This window comes from Podarcis filfolensis, assembly GCF_964270895.1.
Source record: "Podarcis filfolensis genome assembly, chromosome: 7".
Classification (NCBI taxonomy): domain Eukaryota; kingdom Metazoa; phylum Chordata; class Lepidosauria; order Squamata; family Lacertidae; genus Podarcis; species Podarcis filfolensis.
The window spans coordinates 41,595,416-41,619,930 of NC_139603.1; the positions used below are offsets into that span (position 1 = coordinate 41,595,416).

Sequence of the window (24,515 nt, forward strand, 5' to 3'; positions counted from 1 at the left end):
CAGCTGATAAAAATAAGATGAGAAATATGCAGTTTAATGTTTAGCATATTTACCTCTTCCTAGAGGTTATTAGATAGCCATTGTTTTCAACAAACTCCATCGTAACTGAACTGTACTTTTCCCATCCAGTGTTTAAAAAGCCCCGCTGGCTACCCAATAACATTGTGTTATGTTCTTCACTTCAGTCAATTAATTTTAACAGAAACCAATGCATTTTAACAGAATTTTTGTTTATCTCAAGAAGCACATTTTAATAAAATCAATACCATCTTGCTGAAAGCCACAATGAATCTACTGGAAAGCATACATTGGTACTAAAACTAATATGCGGTTTTATAATGTCTGTATGTTTTAGAAAAAGCATGGCACTACATTTTAACTGAAACCAATACAATTGTGTTGGGCTGATACCAAAGAAGCCACGTATTGGTTCTTAGGGAAGCCAATGCAATCTTTAGGGGGACAATGGACATGACTTTCACCTCTCAACAGCTTCAAGAAAAATGCAGGGAGAAAACCAACCCCTGTATATGGTGTTTATTGACCTTACTAACGCCTTGGACACTGTAAATTATAATGCCCTGTGGACTGTCCTTTTGAAAATTGGCTGCCCAGATAAATTTGTGAACATCATTCGCCTCCTCCATGATAATATGACAGCAACAATCACAAATGACAATGGCTCTCAAAGTGAACCATTCACAGTGGGATCAGGTGTTAAACAGGGTTGTGTTATTGCCCCAACTCTATTCATTATTTTCATTGCCATGATTCTACACTTGGTTGAAAGGAAACTCCCCACCGGAGTAGAAATCATATATTGAAAATATGGAAAGCTCTTTAACCTGAGTAGGCTGAAAGCAAAGAGTAAGGTTACTGTAACTTTCACCATAGAGCTTCAGTATGGTGGTGTAGTGTGTGCACACTCAGAGGATGACCTCCAAATCATCCTAAATATCTTCGCAGAAGCTTATGAAAAGCTTGGCCTATCGCTCAACATCCAAAAAACCAAAGTGCTGCACCAATAAGCACAAAACAAACCCTCTGCAGCACCACAAATCCAACTCAATGGTGTAACATTGGAAAGTATTGATCACTTCTTCTACCTGGGCAGTTATCTTTCCACCAGGGTCAACAATGATGCCGAAATCCAGCATCGCCTGAGCTCTGTGAGTGCAGCTTTCTCCCTATTGAAGTTCAGAGTGTTTCAGGACCAAGACATTTTCAGGGAAACCAAAGTGCTTGTTTCCAAAGCTATTGTACTATCAACCTTACTATATGTTTGTGAAATATGAACGCCATCTCCAACTCCTCGAAAGATTCCATCAACAGTGTCTCCGAAAAAAATTACACATCACTTGGGAAGACAGGCAGACTAATGCCAGTGTACTGGAAGAAGCAAAGATCACCAGCGTCAAAGCAATGATTCTTCAACTTTGTTGGACTGGTCATGTTGTTCGGATGCCTGATTACCGTCTTCCAACGCAACTGCTCTATTCTGAACTTAAAATTGGAAAGCGTAATGCTGGCGAACAAAAGTGGTTCAAAGATTCTCTCAAGGCAAATCTTTAAACATGTAGTATAAACACCAACCACTGGGAAAGACTGGCCTGAGAGCGCTCCAACTGGAGAACAACCTTTAACAAAGGTGTCATGGACTTTGAAGACACTCAAACTCAGGACGAAAGGGAGAAACATGCTAACAGGAACTGTCACCCAGAAACCTATGTCCCCACTGTGGAAGGACGTGTGGCTCTAGAATTGGCCTCCACAGTCATTTATGGACTCACTGTTAAGACTGTGTTCATGGAAGACAATCTTGCTCGGCTACGAGTGATCACCAAAGAAGAAGAAAACTGCAAGGATGTTCCGGAGTATGCACTGTCAGACTTCACTAGTGCTGAATTTTGACGAGAAGCAAACATGTATTTTCAACATTATCAGGAATTCAATAGTACAGCAAACTGCATTTTTAGCACACACATCAAAATGTAGCAGATCATAAAAGGTGTGAGCCATCTGTTAGATCATAACATATTATCTGTTGCTACCACATAAAGGCACGTTATCAATCAGCAGTTGCACGAATGAAGGTTTATTTTTACTTCATAGGCAATTATTATTACATATTTTGTGAAACTGTCTTAAAACAAGTCAGACTGATTTACAAGTACAACCCCATAGCAATGAGACAGAACCATTTCAGCTCCCATCAAATTCACGTTCATCTCTAGGATCTGAGGGAGGGGGGAGACAATGGACTACCCTCCCTATGTACCTCTTGATATTTCGTGTCTGTAAGGTTGGCCACACTTTGAAACTAATGGAGTCAACTGGCCTTGAGAAATCTCTTTGGTAAAGACTAATATTGACAGCAATTCCATTGATATACCACTGGAACTCAAAATACCAATTTTGCACTAAGCATTAATACAAGTACAGTGGTACCTCGGGTTAAGTACTTAATTCGTTCCGGAGGTCCGTTCTTAACCTGAAACTGTTCTTAACCTAAAGCACCACTTTAGCTAATGGGGCCTCCTGCTGCTGCCGCCGCGCCGCCACCGCACGATTTCTGTTCTTATCCTGAAGCAAAGTTCTTAACCTGAAGCACTATTTCTGGGTTAGTGGAGCGTGTAACCTGAAGCATATGTAACCCGAGGTACCACTGTAGTCCCAATTGTCTTCTCCCATTCCCTCATCTGTGCAGGTCTCCAAAGAACATAAGATGAATGGAATGAAAGAGTGGGGATCTAAAGTTATGTTAGTGTTCCAACATGTGGCATGGCGTACTAATTGTGGCCATAATGGCTTCATTTTTTCTTCATGCTTATATTTTGTCTCTTAGCTTCTACCTTGCCTGTTTATTTATGCTTTGCTGGGAAGGAATTACAACTAAGGACAAGGATACAGTACTGACTGGACTTGCTTCTGTACTCTGTTCAAATGGAAGAGTATCTAACCTCAGGGTATAACTTTGGGGCATGCTGAAACCATATGTCTGAACATCCAAATGCATTTTGGGCAATACAGTGCAATTGAAAATACTGTAGAGCCTTGAATTCCTTTGTAACATTCCACCCAAGACCCAACACACCCATCCAGAGTCAACCCCATTGTAAGAAAATAGTCTTGATATATCCACCCCTTTCTTGCCGCTGGGTTTTGTTTTCTAACTGTAAAGCTACTTTTGGACTCATAAACCAAGCATTTATTCTGAGGGCAGTCCTTCAGGCACACTGCCTGCCCAGTTCAATTTGGAAAGTCCCTGCCACATTTTTCTCATTTTTCTGTATGTTCTGCTTCAGCTCAATAGCAGCATCAGAAAATCTGTCCTCTCTGCTTTTTGGATTCACCTACCTCTAAGGTTCTCTCTTCCTTTCCTGTGCTCCAACTGCTTCAGTAAATTAAGGAGAGCTAAATTGCACCCACCCCCTCTTCTCAATTCTCTCTCCCACTCAGGCACAAGCTTCTCAGCTAACTTGTTTCACTGCTGTTCTGCTGCTCCATCTTATCTTCTTCTGGGATGTTGTTCATTAATTTGAGAGTGATTGTTTTATCTCTGGGGCCTTTGTGGGTTAAGTCACAAAATCTCCATTCTGTTTTCCTTCCTATGAACTGTATCCAGACAAAAGACGCAAGACACCCATACTGTGCTCTTGTTAAAATGGCAGTTCATACTAGTTTCTGAACCAGTTGTACTAGACTTTCATTCTGCCCAGGGCAACAGATGGAAGAGGTTCCCTAGTGTCAAACTACATTTCCCAGTTGCTGGCTGATCCTGAGGAACTTGCTGCACAAACAGAAATAGGTTCAGATATCTGTAGAGACTTACGTCCTGAGCAAATATGGTAACAACACATTGCATCGCATATATAATTTTTGGATTTCCTATGTTGTGATCTTCTGGCAATATCAGCCTTCACAAGCTGATGTCCCCAAGATGAACTCCCCCCTGTCCCTCGCATCAGCCCCAACCAGCAAGACCAATGATCAGAGATTATGGGAGTTGTCATCCAAAATATATGGAGGGCATCAGGTTGAAGAAGCCTGATCTAGATATATCCTTCTTTTTCTCTACCCTGCCTTTATTATCTGTTGTCTTTTTTCCCTTTTCTGTCTTCAAAAGATCACCATGTTGCCATTGACACAACTCTCCATAGGTCAAGTTATGACTGATCAGTTAAAAATCACGGGTTCAGCCAAGTGGGTAAACTTTTCATGTGCTACAAATGTCTGGAAAAAAATGCCAACAGAAAACTAGCAAGTGACCTCTCCAAATCTTTGTGTGAGCCTTTTATTCAGTTGTCAGGTGCTGTGCGATTTGATGATTAATATGCAAATGCAATACAGTTTTAAACAGGAAAATAAATAGTACAATTAAAAGTGCTAGGATAGAGAAAGGTTAATTGGATTCCTAATGCCACCACTCCAGGATGGTTTTCTTCATGTGCAATAGGTTGCCTTCACTTTGGAGTAATTGATCTGGTTCCAAAAAGCATAAGCATTGGTTTCTAAAGGATCAAAAAGACAAATTGCAGCAAGACCCACACACTGCAGAGGTATCCGACTTTACCTGCCTTCATTATATAGCCCCCTCTGGCATTTCTTCCATAATGAGCTCCTCATATTGTGTTTCTTAACAGGATTTTGGGTTTTTTAAAAAACCGCTTTATTTTTCCAAATGGATCTGGCCGCCTTCTGTGACAGACACCAAGAGGGGCTTCTAATTGCTGTCCTCGGCACGACACTGTCTCTTTGAGAAACTGAACAATCAGCCATCATTCTCATGTTTTATTTTAGGAATTATGCTTTTGGCAATCATACCCCAAAAATAAATTATTTCTTGTTCAGCATCATCTCCCCTCTGACTAATAGAAGATTATTTTTTAATTTAAAGGGAAATTGCACTAGGGATTCTGACCATCATCCTTTTAAGTTGATCCAAATAGATCCTCATCTTCCTTAACTTGCACAAGGAGGGAAAGTGAATACAGGGGTGTACTTTAAGCCCCCCCCCCTGCTATTGTGATGCTCATGCTGGCTTCTTGAAAAGTCAGTTGTCACATCTGCATTTGGACCTGCCTGCCCTACTTGTGTAGGCTTTCTGCATGTTTTAGAACCCTGGGAGATGCAGGAAGCTCCATAAATAGAAAAGGCTCCATAGCGGGAAAGTTACACTGAGCTTGGAAGCAGAGGCATGACTAAATGCTTGATTGCATATCCCCTTTGAACTTGCTTTGCCTCTTCATACCCTAAAAGCATTTCAATAGATTAAAAACTGTAAAAATATAGAACAAAATATGGACAGTCCCAGAGCAATCTAGAGCAATCTAGAGCACAAACAGTTCAATTGACTCATAAGCAAATAGCCTCCTTATGGCCAGTGTTGAATATATATCAGCCCCAACTTATTCTATAAGTATTATGGGAAGTATTATGGTAGTTCAGCTTCAGTATCAACTATCACAAGAGTTGAAGTAAGAATCAGGAGCAGAGGTTCCCATTCATTGCAGTTGTAATTGTTTAGAGTTAAATATTTTATTCCAAGTTGCAGTGTCTGTCCTCCTGTTCCCCTCCACAATGTCTGTGCTGCCACCTGACATTTTGTGTAGAAGGAAAACTTTTCCCAGATGTGGCTTTTCTCATCCTTGGCAGGTCTATGTGAAACGACACCTCATGAAACATTCCCTTCCATGCACTATTAGAATAAATTGTATGTACAGGTAGTGTCTGAGGGGAGAGCATTTAAGGACCAGAAAGTCCAGGAGAGATGGAAGGATGGGAGCTGAATTTCACAAATACTTTGAACTAGGAAGCGTGGGGAGAAATGTAAATATTTTTCTTTCTTTTTTTTTATTGGTTTTAATTCATTTTGCTACATCCAACATTAAAACAAGTGAAGAAATAAACATACATAAATGTAAATATTTTTCAATGAAGAAGGGTAGGCATGTGCAGGTGAGGTTTTATATTAACCAGCCATTGAAGAAAAGCAAAACATGGGTTAAGACCTCAATTGAATTCACAATTTGTATCTCTCCTGACTTCAAAAGAAATAAGAGCGTTTTACATTATTCTTCCTCTTTATATTATCCCCTTCAGCAGCTGCTGTTTCCTTCATGAAACAAGACAGATGTTTGAAGCGCATGATTATGTCTATAGAAAATGTCATCCATGTGCACTGTGGCCTCAGGAACCTGTGTTCTCCGGCAAAGTGTGGTGACAAGCAAATCCTTGGCTTTATTTCACTGGTGGGTGGCCTGACAAAATCCATGGTACTTCAGACATCACATATATTTTCAAGCAGAATACATTGATCAAGGCTTTGAATGTCTTCGCACCCGTGTGTGCGCGCGCTTTGCCTTCAAAGATGAAAGCTCCACTCATTTCTCTTATCAGTAGAGAACTTGCCAGCAGCTCTTTAGTAATCAGAACCCTCCTCCCACCACCACTTCAGCCAACCTCTGTCAGATGTATTTTTTTGTGCCCTTAGATGTGAAGCGGTCAGCACATATTCTTGACGCAGTGACTGTCATGCTTACGACTCCCATTTTGTTTGCTCTCCTAATTTACTCCCAGTCGTCTGGATCACTGCATTGTAAGCACAGGAGGCAGAATGGTGAGGCCATCCTCCACAACCCTGGCTGTGATCCCATAGCAGCCCGTTGTAATCATCCTGAGCGTAAAGACATTTCACGCTAGGGCTGCACATTCTGAGACAGTAATGAGGCTGCAATCTATATGAGATGTATGCGTTTGTAGGGGTGGGGACACCAGCCCAGAAAATTTAAGTGAATCCAGACTTGCCCTGAAGTTTTCGTTACACAAATCCAGTATTGCAGGTGAGGCAAGAGTCACTTTATAAGTAGCAAATTTGAGCATAAGCAGAGCCTGTTAGATCTAGTTCAGCATCCTGTTCTCACAGTGGCCAGCCAGATACCTGTGAGAAACCCACAAGCAAGACCCAAATGCAAGAACCCATGGTTTCCAGCAGCCTGCCTTCAGAAGCATTACTGCTTATAACTGTTGAGGTGGAGCGTAGAACAGTCATATGACCTTGGGAGAAGAACAGGGTGCCTATTATCACAGACAAAACCACATACAGGCCTCTCAAAGCTGATACTAGCTTTGAAGTGAGTACACATTGTGAAGTGAGTACGCACATCTCTATGAAGGAAAATGACGAAAAAGGAGGATGAAAGACAAGGGGCTCCAATGAGATCTATGGGGATCCCCTTCCATGCGCATAAGAGATTGGATCACACATTCAGTTTTTTATTAAATCTATGTGCTTATTTCAGAAACTGAAATCACTGTGACTGATCTCAGTATCTCTTTCCCCGCCCCACAAATGGGTATTTTTAATCTCCTTGCTTCTCTATTGACCTTGAATGTTTTATTACTAAATAATGATAAATAAGAGGCAACTAATAAGCATGACCTGCTAGCATTCCTCAACCAGAGAAGAAATGGTTACTGCTGCAAAATATTACTCCACCTGGCTCTCCGTGGTGAAGGTCTTAAATGAAGTCTTTCAAGCAATACAAAAGGAGTAAAACAAAAGTTGGCTGCACTGCATGGGGCCTTTTGAAAACAATAAAGTGGCATTTACTCAAAAAGTTAGCTTGCTTAATATCCCAGAATTTTAAAAGAGTCTTCAGCAACTACAGACCAAGGCTGCCATCAAGTGGTTGTTTAGATTATGTTTTACTGACTGCTTATTCTCCAATATGACTAAATAGTGAGCGCGCACACACACACACACACACACACACACACAGAGGTGTCACAACTCTTATATGTTTGCAAGACTAGCATTATCAAGTTATGAAGTCTCTTCAGTGGATGAGCAATTGCCTGCCTGCTTTCTCCAAAAGTGCACATAGCTGTAAAAGTCCTGCCATCTTTTCCCCACTAGAACTGAGAAATTGCTAAATGTCAATTCCTGCCAAGAAGGAGTATTCCTCTGTGGTAAATGATGCCTTGACCTTTGAGACATACATCCCCCCCCCCCCCCGCTTTCTGTAGCACTATAGCTACTCAGGTTTTTTAGATTTCTCTGTTTTCACATGACACCATAAGCATGCCATTGCTATGGAGGCACAGTATTGATATACTGCTCTCTGGAACTGATCCCGGTCCTTTAAGCCAAAAAGTAGCAAAAAAATGCAATCTACAATACAGTATATTATTATTACTTACACTTCTGCAACTCGGGGTTGTGGATCTCTTGGTTTGGGTTTGTCTCCATTTCTCATATCTTTGGAATTTAAGTTAGTTTTAAGGTGGGATTCAACTAATGAATCCCACTAGTAGAAGCCTATGGAAGGACTTCCACTTGTGCAATATGGCTTTCCCCACTCTCCTCCCCTCATGCACCCCCGTGCCCCCAGAAATCAGCTCAAGGCAGTCAGGAGAATCCCAAGACAGTGGGCAAGGGAAGGATTGTTCTGTCTTGGAAGCTGAAAAGCTTGTGATGACAGAGCAATTCACATTGCGCCACATTGAATTTCTGCCTAAGTTCTCAACATTTCCACATCAGTTTGTGATTTCTTTTTTTTTTTTTTTAAAGGTAATCGTGAAAATTCATCAGTCTTTTAATGCAATTTCTTCCTAATACACACATATTTGTATGCAAATAGACTTCAGAGTGTGCTTGATACAACATATTCTGAGAAATTGCACCAAATTATATGGGGCTAGCCACTGCTGGTAACCCTTTGGGGAAAGGGCTAAAATGCAGTGGTATCTGCTTTACGTGTAAAAGGTCTCAAGTTCAGTCCTCAGCATCTCTATTTTTTTTTTTAAATAATTTTTTATTAAAGTTTTACGAAAAGGAAAAATAGAAATTCTCAAAATAAAAAAGAGACCATAAATTACAGAAAAAGAAACACACAGAGATACAAGAAAAAGAATCACAACTAATTAAAAAAAAAATTAAATTTAAACAAAAAACAAAAAGTAAAAAATAAATCCATTATTCCCAATAACCTCGAATTCATATGCTTATGTTCTTGACCTCCTCACGCCTCCCCCCTTTTGTATTCCCGTTTAGATATTTAATTCAGCAAATTCTTACCCTTTTTCAAATATTTAAACTTTATACCATGACACATTCTATATCGATATTTTCAGCCAATCATCAATACCTTTTTTGCATAATCTTATTTAACTTTTATCACTAATTACCACTTATTACTAACCCAAGCACAGTTTTAGCATTCATTAATTTTATAGCATTTCTGAAGATAGTCTTTAAATTTCTTCCAGTCTTCTTCCACTAACTCTTCTCCCAGGTCTCGGATTCTGCCAGTCATTTCTGCCAATTCCATATAGTCCAGTCCTCAGCATCTCTAGGTGGAAGAGGACCATATATGAAACCTTGGAGAGTCACTGCCAGTCAGTACAGACAACGCTAAGCTAGATGGGCCAATGGTATGCTGATAAGGCAGCTTCCTATGTTCCATCATCTGTTTGTATGTTCTCACAAAAAGTTCCTAACTCCACCCAGAAGATTCTTCCACCTGACTTTTGGTGATCCTCCATTTCACCTCAGCTCCCTGTGCTGCAGCCACCCCCATTCAGCATGGTCCACAACCCTTTTTAGGGGGATAATTGACAGCCAGGGATGAGAAGGGGGCAAGAAACTTAACCTTCCACCAGTATTTCTCTGAATTCAACACCAAAGCAACTGTAGAGCTAAATAATGAAGCAAAGGTCATTTCAAATAATATTTGTCTGATAAGCATAACATGACAACTGAGTCCGCAAGTGGGCCTGTCACAAAATGACAGAACATGTAAATGTGTAAACATGAAATAAAAAGCAAAATTCAGAAAATTCAGAAAACTGAAAATTAACAATGGTGCCTAAAATATAATAATGAGTTGTGTTGCTATATCAGTTGCAAGTCCCACTGTTCCTTCTGTTGACAAGATTTTGAAAATGTTATGCCCATGTTTGCACACTTATTTTCTGAGCATTTTTCCTAATTCTTTTATGGGTTTTGTATGTGCAGTTTTACACCTATACAAGCATTTTTCAAACAACATGGACGTCCCTCAACATAACACAAAACACAGAAAACCAAAGTAATCAGATTTAAAGCAGTTCAACCTATTTATTTCTGTGGGATTGAACAACCCATTTGCCTTAACTGTGCTGTGGATTGGAATGAATGAGCAGGAGCAATCCTATTTTGATTTTAGATACCAGGTCTTAGTTTTCCTTACATCCACATGGGGGCATCACTGACCTACAAAATATTAATATATTGAAATCACTGAAATACTTGAGACACACAGTGAGTCACTGCACTTATTACATCTGACACACCTTTAGGTTATGAGGAGCTTTCCCAGTATATTGCCAGATCTTTTGTGATATCCCACAAAGCACTCTCTGAAACGTCATGTAAACAAGGGTCCAACAAAATCCTTTCTAAAAATATGTCAGAAATAACTCTCAGTGCAATCCCTTCCCAATTTGATTGTCCTTGCTTACCACATATCCTTTCAAAATAAAAAATAAATCTGACCTTTTTGGAATGACTCTCTCACTGTATTTTTCCTCTGCCAGAGGACTTTGGGTGAGGAGGACTTTTATTGCAGATAATTATATTTATTCTTCTTGTAGTTTAGTCCAAGGGCTTTCTTGTATATTAACTAGGGAGACGAGCATTTCTCTCCTCAAATATGATTCTCTACATGCTCACATACTTGCCTGTTCATTCCCAGTAACAGACAAGCAGGTAGCTAAATATATGAGTCTATTTTTTAATTTATAACCCTTTCAGAACTGTTTAATATTTTAGGAAGAGATCCTGTGGGGAGGCTGCCTCTCTGCGCCTCTCTCTCGCTCTGCTCTGAGGGTTGCCATGGCGTCAAGGTTACTGCGGGTGTGCGGGGCCCTGCGAGGCCTCAGAGCGGGCCGGAGTCCCCTGGGCCGGGGGCCGCTGCGCCTGACGGGGGCCGCCCGCTCCATGGGCGCCGGAGGTATTCCCAGTGATGAAGAACAGGCTACAGGAATGGAGAGGAAAACCATGAAAGCTTTAGAGAAGGGGCTGGATCCTTACAACATGCTACCACCCAAACGATATGCTGGAACAAAGGAAGACCCCAACATAGTCCCTTCAATTACAGACAAGAGGCTTGTGGGCTGCATCTGTGAAGAGGACAACAGCACTGTGATCTGGTTCTGGCTGCACAAGGGAAATCCCCAGCGCTGCCCCTCCTGTGGAGCCCATTACAAGTTGGTTGGCTACCAATTGCCCTGATTTGGCTTCAAAGCTTTGCTGAGCTCTCCATTTATGATTTCTGGATACAGGGCTGAGCGACGTAGATGTTTATGTCACGATGTATCACATTCCTTGAAACCTAATAAAGTCTTTGACTCATTGTGTGAAAAAAAAAAAACAGAACTGTTTAATATTTTAAAAATCTCTAAGCCATGTACGCTATGTACAATATAAAAACAATGTCCATTAATAGAAAATTACACTCTAAAATGGGGATATGTGGTGTTATGGGAAAGGTAGTAACTCTGGTGGGAGACACGTCATGCTCCTTCTGGGGTAGTTTGTCCACGTTTGTACCCACCCTACACTCAGATCTCACCTGGGTGTCCTAAAAGCTGTCAGTATGTGACAGCAGCCACACCTGAGATTCCCAGGAATGATTTCAATTGTCTGACTAAACCAGGCAAGGGTAATGGATGGGTCTCAAACTCACAGTGAGTTAGGAACTTCCCTAGCAAGTGAAGACAGTCTCCAGTGGATTGAGCAGACCAGATCAATAGTGGGTCCAACAGCCAAGAAGACAATTTCTGCACATGCTGTAGAGAGAACTGAGCGACAGATGGGGCTCATCAACATGGGAAGGCAGCCTATCTAGGAGAAGAAAAACTCTGATCCTAAACCAGTATTCACTGCCTGGCAACCTTGTCTGGAGATTTCCAGGACTAAACCTACAACATTCTGCATGTAATGCATGTGATCTGCCACCGTTGTCCTAAAATAAACCTGACCCAGAAAAAGGTCCTTTGTATGGTAAAAAGGAGGATAATACTGCATATCCATAGAGCAGCTGCAGCTTGTACTATGTAGGTGACCTTGATTTGAAAATTATATAGCTTTCCCACTTTATTATTTTTCAAAAGAGAAAATCAAATAATTATTTTTGTTCCTGAACAAAATAAACATTTTCATCATAGCTAATGAGAAAGAAGGTTCTGATTTCAATTTCTGAAAGGTTTGAATATTAGCAAGTACAGCATGTAATCCTTTGATACTCTAAGGGCTGATTCACACATGCATGTAAATAACTGTCTCTCATTACCCCAATTAAGCAACACTTAGTGACTTGAAGCTGAATTAATGAAGCGACACCATTAAAACACATTGTATTGGAAGTGCAGCAAGGTCATATTAAAGTTCACACTTGCATTTTATCTCTGAAGGCTTTTTCTAGAACTGTGTGCAGATGGACTTCTGTTTGTAGACGGAGAAAAGAGAGGGGGGAAATTCACCAAATTTATCCAGGAGGAGAGGAGAAATTATCAAACAGCTGCAACTCATCCCTGTAGAGCAGCCTGGCAACAATATTGCCTCCACGATGCCTAAGTGTCAGTCACTAGAGGGGAGGGGAGATGGCAGTCACCTTGACAGAAGAAATGTTGGAGAAAATTCAGAGAAAAGTCTACAAAGTTGCCTACATTTTTTAATGGGGACAATGTGTGAGGAGAAGGAAAATCCCAGAAATTCTCTCCAAAAAAGCCTTCTGAGAAATTTGATGAGTGTCTTCTGAGAAGCTCAGCTCTGTCATTCATACCTAGAATATTTCAGTTGATAGTAGTCATCAAACAATAAATTTACCTGTGTGGATCAGTCCTAACAAAAAGCCATGTGGACATGCTCTAAATTTGTAAGACAAACTTCCTTTATACAGAGGTGGATTTACAGGAGCGCAACTGTTTCAGTCGCACTGAGTGCGGACTCTCAGGGCACCGCGAGGGACGCCACAACTATGATTTACAATGGAGTGAGAGAAGCAGAGGAGTGCTGAATTTTGGCATAGCACAAGGTGCTATTGGAATTTGAGACCCCCAAGATCCACAATGCTTTATATTTTATATACCTTTAGCAGATGAATGCATCATGGAAAGGGTAAATGTTGAGTAACAGCAAAAAGAAGTTAATGCAAGTCTAAGGCAAATATTGCTGGATACCCCTACTACCCCTTCTGAAAAGCCTAATTGTTTCACCAATATCTTACCATGGACTCAGTCACTGTTGTACTTACTGAGAAGTAGAACAGTGTAACGTGTGGTTTGTGAAACATAAATAGGTATAATTACCATTAATAACAATTTGCATTACCATTGCTGCAGCCAACAGAACCAATTAGGGACTGGAAGTTATAATTGAGTCACTGAAAAGGGCAAAGTAATACCCTTTCAAGGAAGCTGTCTCTGAATGGATTGCTCTTTGGATAATGAAGCTGGGTGAATAAAGAGGGAAGCAGCTCTGAAATTAGCCTACAAAACATAAATTGAAGACAAGAAGATGTCATATGATTTATAAATGGCACTGAAATGCACAGACACACCATTAAAAAAACAAGAAGCTCCTTTTTCACTGCCTAAACTATTATTGTTCTTAATGTACCATCTCTCCTAGGTTTTTGCAGTGGAAATAATTCTGCTGAACAAAGTGCTCTTATTAGCGACTGACAAGTGTTCTGCATTTATATTTTTCCAGGCAAATTAATTATGTGACCACCTGCCCTGCTTGAAATAACATCCTTAAATCTCACTACAGATCTCTGTACCAGAAGCAAAATCCTACACACCTACTTTGTTCTTATCTATGCCCTCTGCTGTGGGACGCGGGTGGTGCTGTGGGTAAAACCTCAGCGCCTAGGACTTGCCGATCGCATGGTCGGCGGTTTGAATCCCCGTGGCGGGGTGCGCTCCCGTCGTTCGGTCCCAGCGCCTGCCAACCTAGCAGTTCGAAAGCACCCCCGGGTGCAAGTAGATAAATAGGGACCGCTTACCAGCGGGAAGGTAAACGGCGTTCCGTGTGTTGCGCTGGCTCGCCAGAAGCAGCTTGTCACGCTGGCCACGTGACCCGGAAGTGTCTGCGGACAGCGCTGGCTCCCGGCTTCTAGAGTGAGATGAGCGCACAACCCTAGAGTCTGTCAAGACTGGCCCGTACGGGCAGGGGTACCTTTACCTTTTTATGCCCTCTGCTCCTCTCCATGCCAGCTCAGAGTAAAAGTGGGAGAATTGTTCCATGTGTCTAACTCTTTACATTTAACATACACTTTAATAAATGCAAATAGTTTAACTCTTTCTTTCCCCTGCTGTGGTTCTGACAAAAATCACTCCTTCAACGCTGCTATTTGCCTCAGTAGGAAAAGCTTCCATTGGTGCCAATGGGAGCTTTCCAACCAATGCAAATATCTGCTTCAGAGGACTAACCTTATATTTTAAAAATGGTGAATGTTAATTGCTTTCATAAAATTAACCCTGTGGCAATACCCTTGTGCACCACCACATTCACAGCAGGAAGGATACTTCATTATTGGAGCACAGGGTATATTGCCCACTGCTAAGGCTTAGCTCTCATTTTCAGCTTGCTCAACTTTTGCTACTATCTACTTTTTAGTATTTTATTCTTTATATCTCAAAACACCTTCATACTGAATTTCTTTCAATATCAGGGAAGATAAGGTTTTATCCATGTGGGTCAGTCTATTGTAAACTCAAGAAGAGAGTCATGAATGTTCCAGGAAGGATTATAAAATTTAATCTACTTGGCTTGTACTTCAAGGACACAGAAAATAGTAGAAGTCTAGCTTTCAGGAGCTATGGTGTGATTCTGAGTCCATAAGTACCTCCACGTCATTGTTTCATTAAGCAAACAGACTTAGAATCAGGGCCAGCTCACTTATGAGGCAAGGTAATGCAGCCACCTCAGGTGGCAGAAGCCTCTGAGGTGGTGCCCCTGTGAGTACCCTGCCTGTCTCACCACCTTCACCACCCATTTTTGGCAAGGTTTTGTGAAATATCACTGGAATCTGCCATTGCTGTCATTCTCGCTGCTTTGTGCTACTGCTGCGCAACCTAGCTAAGGGATGCTTTGGCAGGGGCAGGTCAGCATAGCGGCAGCAGGGCAGGGCAGGGCAGTACTTCCTGTTTTGCCTCAAACAGTGCTACCCCTGCTTGGAGTGGAAACAGCCACCTCAAACACACAGTTGCTGAAATAATGAAGAGGCCAAGAGGCATAGTTTCAAGGAGGAAACGCTGGATGGGAATGCGGAGTGCTTAAATCTTCCCCATGCCTGTCTCTGTCCCTTCCCTCAAAAAAAAAAAAATCTCCACCTTAAAGCTGTTTTTCCCTTACTTAGATTCACCCACACATGGTCTACATCAGCCATCCCCAACCTTCGGCCCTCTAGATGTTTTGGACTACAATTCCCATCATCCCTGACTACTGGTCCTGTTAGCTAGGGATCATGGGAGTTGTAGGCCAAAACATCTGGAGGGCCGCAGGTTGGGGATGCCTGGTCTACATCAAGTAAACAGCTTTCTCACATAGAGCCAAGTCCCTGATTCAAAAGGTACATTCCAATATTGTGATAGTGGGGGCAGGATGAAGATTCTACAAATGCGAGACAGAAAATTGACATCAGGAAACTTGAAACTAGAATAGCAAAATCCTATGTTCATCTAGAAGCTAGATTTGCAAAGGGAATCTGTACAGTTTTTCTTTCATTATTGCCATTTATCCTGCCAGTGTATATGGTATCCTTGGCTACAGAGTGGTTTGAAATTCATAAGTTGCAACCAACAATCAAGAACATTTTTTTTGTTTTTAAATTATGAGTTTACTTGCATTCTACCAAATTGAACTACTGTCTAGAATAGCAGCACTGACAATTTAAGAAATCATTTCTGTTTTCAACACTGAAATACGATGGCCAATATGAAGTCTCCAACAAGTCAGAAATAAGATGAAATTAACTCTGTTGTGCCAGACCATATTTTGTTTGTGTTACAGTATCAGTTCATCAAACAATAAATCAAAATGTACTTTGAAAATGATGTTTTGACATGTCATACACTTGTGTCCAAATGAGACTAGACTGGTGTCCCCTTCCACTCAAAGCATACAAGATGGCGGTCCAGAACAGTGGTTCCCAACCTTTTTGGTATGGAGACCTACAAATCCAAATCTTTAATAAAAATTATTATTATTACTTTAAAAGAAGGAACAAAGGAAGCTGCCTTATATTAACTTGGACCATTGGTCCACCTGGCTTAGTATTGTTGAAACTGACTGGCAGAAGCTCTCCCAGGTCTCAGAGAAGGCTCTAGCCCTAGCCAGGGAAGGCAAGGTTTATCTCCTTGCAGCACTCTCCTTCAGGGTCTCACAAGAATCATCCCACATGGTCTCATGAGAGGGAGAAGGCCCTGGTCATGAGGGTTCAGGGCCATTTTGCCCCATGAGCTTCATAAGCACCCCCCATCCTCAGTGTTAGAGCTACTTGGGTCACTGGTTGACAGGAAAGGACAGGGGTTTTTTCCTCCCAACCTCAATTGGTTGGGAGGGTGTGGCGTTTGCCCATTCCTTGTGATTTCGTTTGTACAGGGGGATGGAAATGGTTAATGTAGATTGAACAATGAGAAAGCTCAGAGGCGGAGCTTACCTGGTTTTGAGGCTCAGCCCAGAGGTTTTACCACTGGGAGATAGAGGAGTCAGAATCAGACAGAGCCAGTAAGACGAACATAGCAGTTGCGACAGCTAGAGTGAGAGACAGGGATAGAACTGAGAGAGAAGAGTGTGACAGTGTGAGATAGTGCCACATCTAGTTAAGGGTGCGCATTTGAGAAACCATTCTGAATATATTTAAAACTTGCTTGTTCTTCAATAAACTTTAATCTTCGTTGTTGACTTTACAACCTGACTGAGACTCAGTATTTCACCAGAAGAAACCTGGTTGGTGGTAGCGGAAGAATAAAGCAGTGGTGTACAGGTCAATAGTCCGTGAAATGACCGGGAGCTCTGTACGATTGCCGCAGAGGGTTTTCAGGATTCCCTCAATGAATTGCTTCATTATGTTAGGCACTTGCAAAACAAATGTTGTCATAACTTTGTGTATAAATGGCATTGGGCAGAAACAGCATACTAACGGGGGTGGGCATAAGGGGCATGAGAGAGGGACTGGCTCAAGGCAAGCCTTAGGCTCAGGTAGGGTCCCTGCCTTCCTAGATTATCTCTCCCCAGTTGCACACTGGGATTCCAGATGCTTGGCTTGCACCATGTCAAGGTTCAACACTGGCTGACTCCCATGGTGGGACTTTGGGTGCTTCCCAACCCCAATGGAGTGTCATTCCATCAGCAAGGGCTGAATGGAATAAGGAATTGATCCTCTCCCTACTGCTATGTTTAATCTGTAAAGGTGTGGTCTAGGGTGTTCCTATTTTCAGCAGAGAAATGTTGGAGGGGACAGATTTCACCCAACACTAGCGTCCTACCTGAGTTATTTGTGCCACACTCACAAGTCACGAATACTAATAGGCACCTGCCTGAGCAAAAACATCTTCCTATAAGCAGGAGAGACCTCCAAGTGCAGCAACTCTCAAGAAACCCACAGCTGCAGAGCATTTTATTCAGAATACTTCTGAGGAAATTATGTGCTCTTCAGAAATGGCTCGAGGCAACTACCACATGGAAATTTATACATATTTGCTTGCTCCACTTCGGTGTTGTTTTGCTTCGAGCCAGAAAAAAATATGGAAGCTTTTCAATAGTATATTTGCTTATGACAAACTGATATTATTTATTTAAAATGCAACAATAAAACTGAGTGATTCATCTTATGGGCAAAGGGGTTGAAGGTCAACAGCAGTTTGCAGAACGTGCTCACAGTCACCACATAGCAGTACATTAATGTTAGCAAAATTGTACTGTATGCAGACAATAGATAACCTGTCTGTCTTTCAGTATGAACCCATATATGCCATAGGTCTTAGTCTTCTGTGTTTATAGGACTAAGAAGCCCACTTCTGGTTAAATCCAAATAGAATCAGTATATTTATTAGGATCTCCTAAAAATAAAAGTCACAAACAGAAAGCTACCTGTATATAGAATAGTTCTTTTATACAAAACAATCACAGATTGCAGTAAGGTGTGCAGTGGTAAAGAAACTACCCCGTGAGAATAAAAAACTAGCAATTCTTGTTTTGTTTTGTTCTCCCATGTGTCAATATGAGAGATTCCATTTTTTATATAACTGGTTGTGTAACTATGCTGTGAAAAAAATATATTATTACAGACATTACTCTTAATTAATGAATTTCAGGGACAGGTTACCATACTCACTGGTCAATTCTGACAAGCGGGCCATGGCAACTTGTCACATACACTGACTGCTGCAGTTTTCTCTCATACAAAATGTGTATTGGAAAAGCTCTGAGGTCTGAGGTCATTGTCATTATTAGCATGTACAATTTTATGGCAGTTACTGTTTTTTTGTAAAATAATTTATAACCTGTTGCCATGGAAATGACCACTCATGGTCATGTCACTAGGTTCTAAGCAGGTTTCTTTTCCTGCAAATTTCTATAATAATTCATTGTAAAAATAAGATGAAAGCAGTGGAACAGATTTGGCATTATAAGTCAAGCAGTGTGGGGGTTTATTTCTATTTTTAAAAAGAACCCTTGTGGTTTTTTAAAGAAAGAATGGATAAAAATTGCATCAATGTTTTTTTTTTTTCTTCTAACAGTATAATGAGAACAAATATAACAGATTAATGAAAATATTCATTAAAGACCAGGTGCAGTCTCTTTATTTCAATTCTCAATAGCAGTTAACCCCTTTAATTATGATTGTAATAGAAACTCAGGTTGTGACTCCAGATATTTTTCATGTAGATTGTGGAAATGTTGTGGACCTAATTTATCTTTCTTTCAGCAAAGCATGTGACAAAGTCTCCCTTGATTCTATGAGTGTCTGTCCCTGGCATTGTCAATTTTCAGGAGGAATTTAAAAGCACACTGGTAGTAATGGACTGGCTGGTTGGAGAGAAGTGGTGGGAGGCACTAACTCCCAAAGAAAGAAGTTTGGAGGCAGGGGATTAGTGGTGAGATGATGATGAGTGGTCAGAGGGAGAAGAGGAGTAGACTGGGAGGAGAAGGAGGTGTCAGAAGCTGAAGAGGTAACTGGGTCTAGTGAGCAGGAAGAGGCTGTGGCAGAGAGCAGTTCAGGATTAGAGGCAGAAGCAGAGGCTGGAGAGGAAGGGAGCCAGGAGGCAGAGATGAGGCAGACTGCTGAAAAAGCCAGAGAGTCTCCCCCTCTTGCTGTGACCAGCTCCCCTCCCCCTGGTCTCCCAGAACCCACAGAGGTATGAAGAGGGTAGAGCAAAAACAGGCAAGGTGGAGAAGTCTCAGGTTGCTTGGGAAAGAACCGGAGAAGGAGTTAGGGGGCTGTGGAAAGTACCTTCAGTACTTGCAACTGCCTCATTGGGGCAAGATCCCCCCCCCATCATCGTGTTCGACTACCCAAGGAGGTTAAGGCAGATCTGTGGGTTTGGATCCAGTTCCTGGATTATTTTAATGGTGTCTCTCTTTGGCGGGAAACTCTGAACCTGCATTCTGACCTTCAGGTCCACTCTGATGTGGCGGGATCTTTAGGCTTTGGCATTTATTTCAGAGGCCAATGGTGCACTCAGCCTTGGCCAAAGGAATGGTCAGGCGGGCCCATTATCCAAGATTTGACATTTTTAGAATTTTTCCCCCATTGTAGCGACCATCCATATTTAGGTTGAGGAGTTTGCCAATCGCCGGGTTTGCTTTTGCTCAGATAACATAGCTGTGGTTAATATTTCGTGCAGGTTGCCCTCACATTCTCACAGGGTTTCTTGTATTCTCTGCTCCTTTGTTCTGTGGTGCTTGAAATTCAATATTGTATTTTTGGCTAAATTTATTTCGGGGGTGTCTAATAATATTTCTGATGCGCTGCCTCACTTTCAGATGGACCGCTTCAGATATCTCGCTAAACAGGCGCAGCTTCTCCCAGAGCCTTTTCCGGAGTACATGTGGAACCTTAGAAGCGTTTAATTTTACAGGGAGTAATCTATTCCTTTGCCCCATCCACCCTTAGATCATATTAAAAAGCATGGCATGATTTTTTAGTGTTCAGGGTCCGCACCTTGGCTATCACCTCGGACCAGCCCCCTTCTACTGATCAGGTCATGCAATATCTTGCTCATCTTTTCCAATTAGGACGAGCAGCAAAAACTTTACAAATTCAGTCGGCTGCGATCTCATTTTTTAGTAAATCCTTTTTCTCATTTGATCCATGCACAGATTTTCTGTTACGTAAGGCCATGGAGGGCTGGCGTAGACTTAAGCCACCCTGCTGAGTGGGTAGGAGACCTGTTACCTTTGATATCCTCTGTAAGATTCATAGGAAGTTAAAATCAGTCTGCTGGTCCCAGTATGAAGCGAGGTTGTTTTTGACAGCATATTCAATCTCATTTTTTTGGCAAACTCCCTGTAGGAGAGGTCGTATTCGAAACAGTCCCAGGGGAGCCTCCTCGGGGTCTGCTCCTTGAGGACGTGGCTCTGGGCATCGAAGAATTGATGGTACTTATCCAACGTTCTAAAATGGACCAAAGGGGTTTGAGGGCCCACCTTAGATTGCCAGCAACATCACAGAGGGGTCCCTGCCCTGTAAAAGACTCAAGGAGATATATTCAGGTTAGACCCACCCCTGGCACGGGTGCGTTTCACATTTACAAAGACAGTTCCCTGTTATCCAGACAGCAAATCACGAGGGTTATGAGGAAGGCCATCCAAGCATACGGATTGCCGGCATTGGAGTATGTGGCTCATTCTTTTAGGATCGGTGTGGCTACGACTGCTGTCCATTGGGGGCTGTCGGTCAACACAATCAATAATTTAGGTCATTGTAGGTCAAACACATATAAGGGTTACATCAGACAGGGCTGTTAGGCCATCGTTCCCCTCACTTACCTGTTGTTGTTTCTTTTCAGTGCTGCCTGAACTGCACCTATGGATTGTTGGACATAGCATCGTCCACTGGGCCAGCGTGAGGGCGGTTGAATCGGGCTTATTCACATAAAAGTTTCATGGCTGGCCAGACGCGGGATGCGTTGGAATGAACTGCTACCTTTATTGTGGGCTCGTGCAGCCAGTAGGGGTCCGCCTTCAGCTTTGCTCCTGCAGCTGGGCGAAAATGATCTTCCTTTCATGAAGGGTTTGGAATTGCAGGAATGTATTTTAAATGATTTACAGGAGTTGGCCATTTTATTTCCACAGGCAACGATATTTTGGTCGCGTCTTCTGGCGCTGCGCATATGGCGCAACTGTATAAGCCCAGCTGCCACTAATAATGCAAAAAAGATAATAGATCATAAGGTGGTACAAAGGGTGTTGTCTATGGGTGGCAGGTTGATTCCCCATCCAGGTATTACCTTTGTGAAATTGGCCCTGTTTAGGGCAGATGGCATTCATCTTTCACCAGAGGGAAATGATGTGTGGTTGGCCGATGTTATTTGAATACTGAAGATATGGCTGCAGGGTGAGGGTATTGGCGGCGAGTGCTAGGCTCTTGTGGCGGTTAGGCATTGACTTTTGGGGGATATAGACTTCCGGGTTGGTGCCACTGTTTAATGGCGGATTCCCTCCGAGCTCCGGAGGGAATCGGCTCCGTAGTGTCTGGGTCTGGCCGCTGCGGCGAAGCGGGGACCCTTAAAATCACAGGCGCGGATGCCTGTGAACACAGAGACTCGGCGGGCACCATTTGCGCCCCCCCAATCCGCGACGGAGCCTCTTTAAAGGCTTCGGAACGGAGGCAGGGTAAGGCGTGGTGCTGAGAGTACTCCCTCGCCTACGGAGTGAAGCCGCAAGCCATTGACAGAGAGCGCCAACTTCTTCTAAGAGTGATTGGATCCTAAAACATCAACCCGTGAGTAATACGGAGATTGGAACTTTAAAAAATTTCTTATCTTGGATTTGGAACGAGCGGGAAGGGGCTAAAAAGGAAGTCCACCCCCCCCCTCTTTGTAAACAACTTAAAGCAAAGGACTGGGCAGCTAAGGTCGAGAGAATCTGTTTTTTGCTTTTCTTAACAAAGATCCTGACTTCACGGTTTGGACATTATAAGAAGATATTCTGGAGGATAAAAAGAATTTTGGGAGCTGAAACTACACCCCCCCCCCTAGACCCGGGAACGTCCGATGAGAAAGCCTGTTGCATGGAAGATTTTGACAGCTGTCAAGTGAGCTGCTAGTCAGCTAGTTGTCAGCTGGAAAAAGAGAATATTGTTTCTGCTGGTTTTGCTGGTTTATTCGGGATAACTTGTTGAAAATAAGGTTGATACAAAATAACTGGACTTTTGGTTTTTGAGCTGAAAGGAAGATTAAGGAATTAAATCCCCCTAGAGGGGTAACAAGGATACTACATTACAAAAATGGCTGGAGTGTCTAAATTCCAAGCAGAATTGGACAGAGCACTGGTTCTCTTGGGAAACTTACAAGATGAGTACGATGCTTTGTCTACAGAGGTATCGCTATTACACTGGACAGTAAACAACAGCTTGGAGTCTGATAAGGATTTGAAACAGGAAGCCTATTCAACTGAACAAATAAATGAAACCGAAAGCGTAGACACGATGGAGCAATATGTTCTTTTTGAAGAAAACGAAGGAGGAGATGGAGGTTTGCAGGAGTCAAAGGAGAGCTACAATATGAGGCCTGACATGATGATAAAAAAGGACAATAAAAACTGGATGCGGAAAGCCTGGTTTAATTGGGAATTTGGAAAATGGAGAGATCCTCTTTTGAGGAGATCTGAAGACCTGAGGATTATAAATTTGTTGAAGGTGGAAGCTGGAGCTGTGGGGACATTTGGATTTGAAAGAAATTTGAAACAAGAGTTGGAATACCCCATAGGCTTTGCTTTTGCTTTTAAGTATGGAGGACTGGCTAGAAGTAACACTGATTCTGTTGGGCCGGAGCCCCTCCGAGACCTGGGGCTTAACATCAAGGTCTATCAAAGAGACCGGCAGAAAGGAACTGAGAGAGACATAAGGGCCTCGGACCTGAGATCTCCAGGCTAAATAAATAATATAAAGACTGATGGATACTGGTTGGGGACTGGAACCGGGAGAAGGGTGGGTGGAGGTTGGGAATCCAAAGGGTACATAAGGATAATTTGCATTGCTTTATTTGTTTTATATTTTGTTAGTGGTAAGGAAATTGGGTAAACCGTGGAAGGGAAATTTTGGTCGACCTTAGGGAAAAGGTTTAAGAATAAATTAATGAGGTATAAGTATTGATGAGTAATTTCAATAAGGTGAAACTGGTTTGTTTGTTTTTTTTAAATTAAGTGAAAATAAGGCTGTTAAAAATAAATGGAGGAAATGGAAAAAAGAAATAAAGTAAGATAACAGTATGTTAGAATAAATGTTTAAGTTAAGGTGAAGAAATAAGTTAAGGACTTGCTGAATTGACAATTTAAATTGGAATACAAGAAGGGGAGGTGTGAGGAGGTCTGAGAAACAAGGTTGAGGAAAATAAGTATCAGAAACTGTATGTGTTTTTTCTATTTTTCTGTTTAGTTTTGAATATGCTTTTTTGTGTTGTTTTTATTTTGTTTATTTTTTTGTTTTTGTTTGTTGTGTGTTTTTTGAAAATACCAATAAATATTTAATAAAAAATAAAAAAAGACTTTTGGGGGATATAGGAGGGGAGGTGTGGCCATCACCTGCCCCTCCATGAAAAAGGGTATTCCGTTAAAGGAATCTGGGGGTCTTGGATCTCGTCCGAAGTCCACTTGAGGGGCTAGAGCCATGCCAGGACCACGGGAACATCGGAGTGAGCTTCCGTCAATCTGCATTGATGTAGCTCCCTTGTTGGGTTACCCTTCTAGACTCCCTGTGAGGCGGGCAGGAGTCAGTTATAGTTCATCAATGACTAAGCCAAGACCGCTCATTTTGTGTAATTCAATAAAGTTGTGGCCTAAATTTTGCCCATCAACCTTAAACTTAAATATGTCTATGTGAATTCATTTATGGGGGGGGGGGTTCTGGGGCCCTCGAGACACAACTGAAGAATTTACAGTCATATTTCTTTTTAAAAATACATTGATAAAATGCCTCTTATGTATATTAGAAGAAGTATATAGAGGCTAGATTCTGAGTCAAAGCAGAAACATGTCGTGGAGAATAATCCTTTGAGATGTATTCTACAAAGATATTATTTATCCACACCCACACTAGGAGGCAAAATGGTGGTTTTTTAAAAAGTATTCTATGAAAATTAATGAATAGGCTGCTGTTGAATTAAGTAAAAGACTGTGTGAGTTTTGCTTAATTTGATTATAAAATATTAATTCACTTTCATAAAAGATTCTTTTTAAAAAATCTACCTTTTATTCAGGAAATGGCTAACTATCTAAGAAGAAAGCAGTTCTCGGAGGGGGC

At 41.8% G+C, this 24,515-nt stretch overlaps 1 protein-coding gene across 1 annotated transcript; it reads left to right on the forward strand.

The window, feature by feature from the left end:
* The first annotated feature begins 10,818 nt into the window (after positions 1-10,818).
* On the forward strand, positions 10,819-11,396 carry LOC310767318 (cytochrome c oxidase subunit 5B, mitochondrial-like). The gene has a single exon (XM_083624172.1). The coding sequence runs from the start codon at positions 10,877-10,879 to the stop codon at positions 11,273-11,275; it is 399 nt and encodes a 132-aa protein (XP_083480298.1). The 5' UTR covers positions 10,819-10,876; the 3' UTR covers positions 11,276-11,396.
* The last annotated feature ends 13,119 nt before the right edge of the window (positions 11,397-24,515 follow it).

What these genes read in the sequence shown, in the direction of transcription:
- LOC310767318 (XM_083624172.1), top strand. Translation starts at nt 10,877, where the DNA reads ATGGCGTCAAGGTTACTGCGGGTGTGCGGGGCCCTGCGAGGCCTCAGA.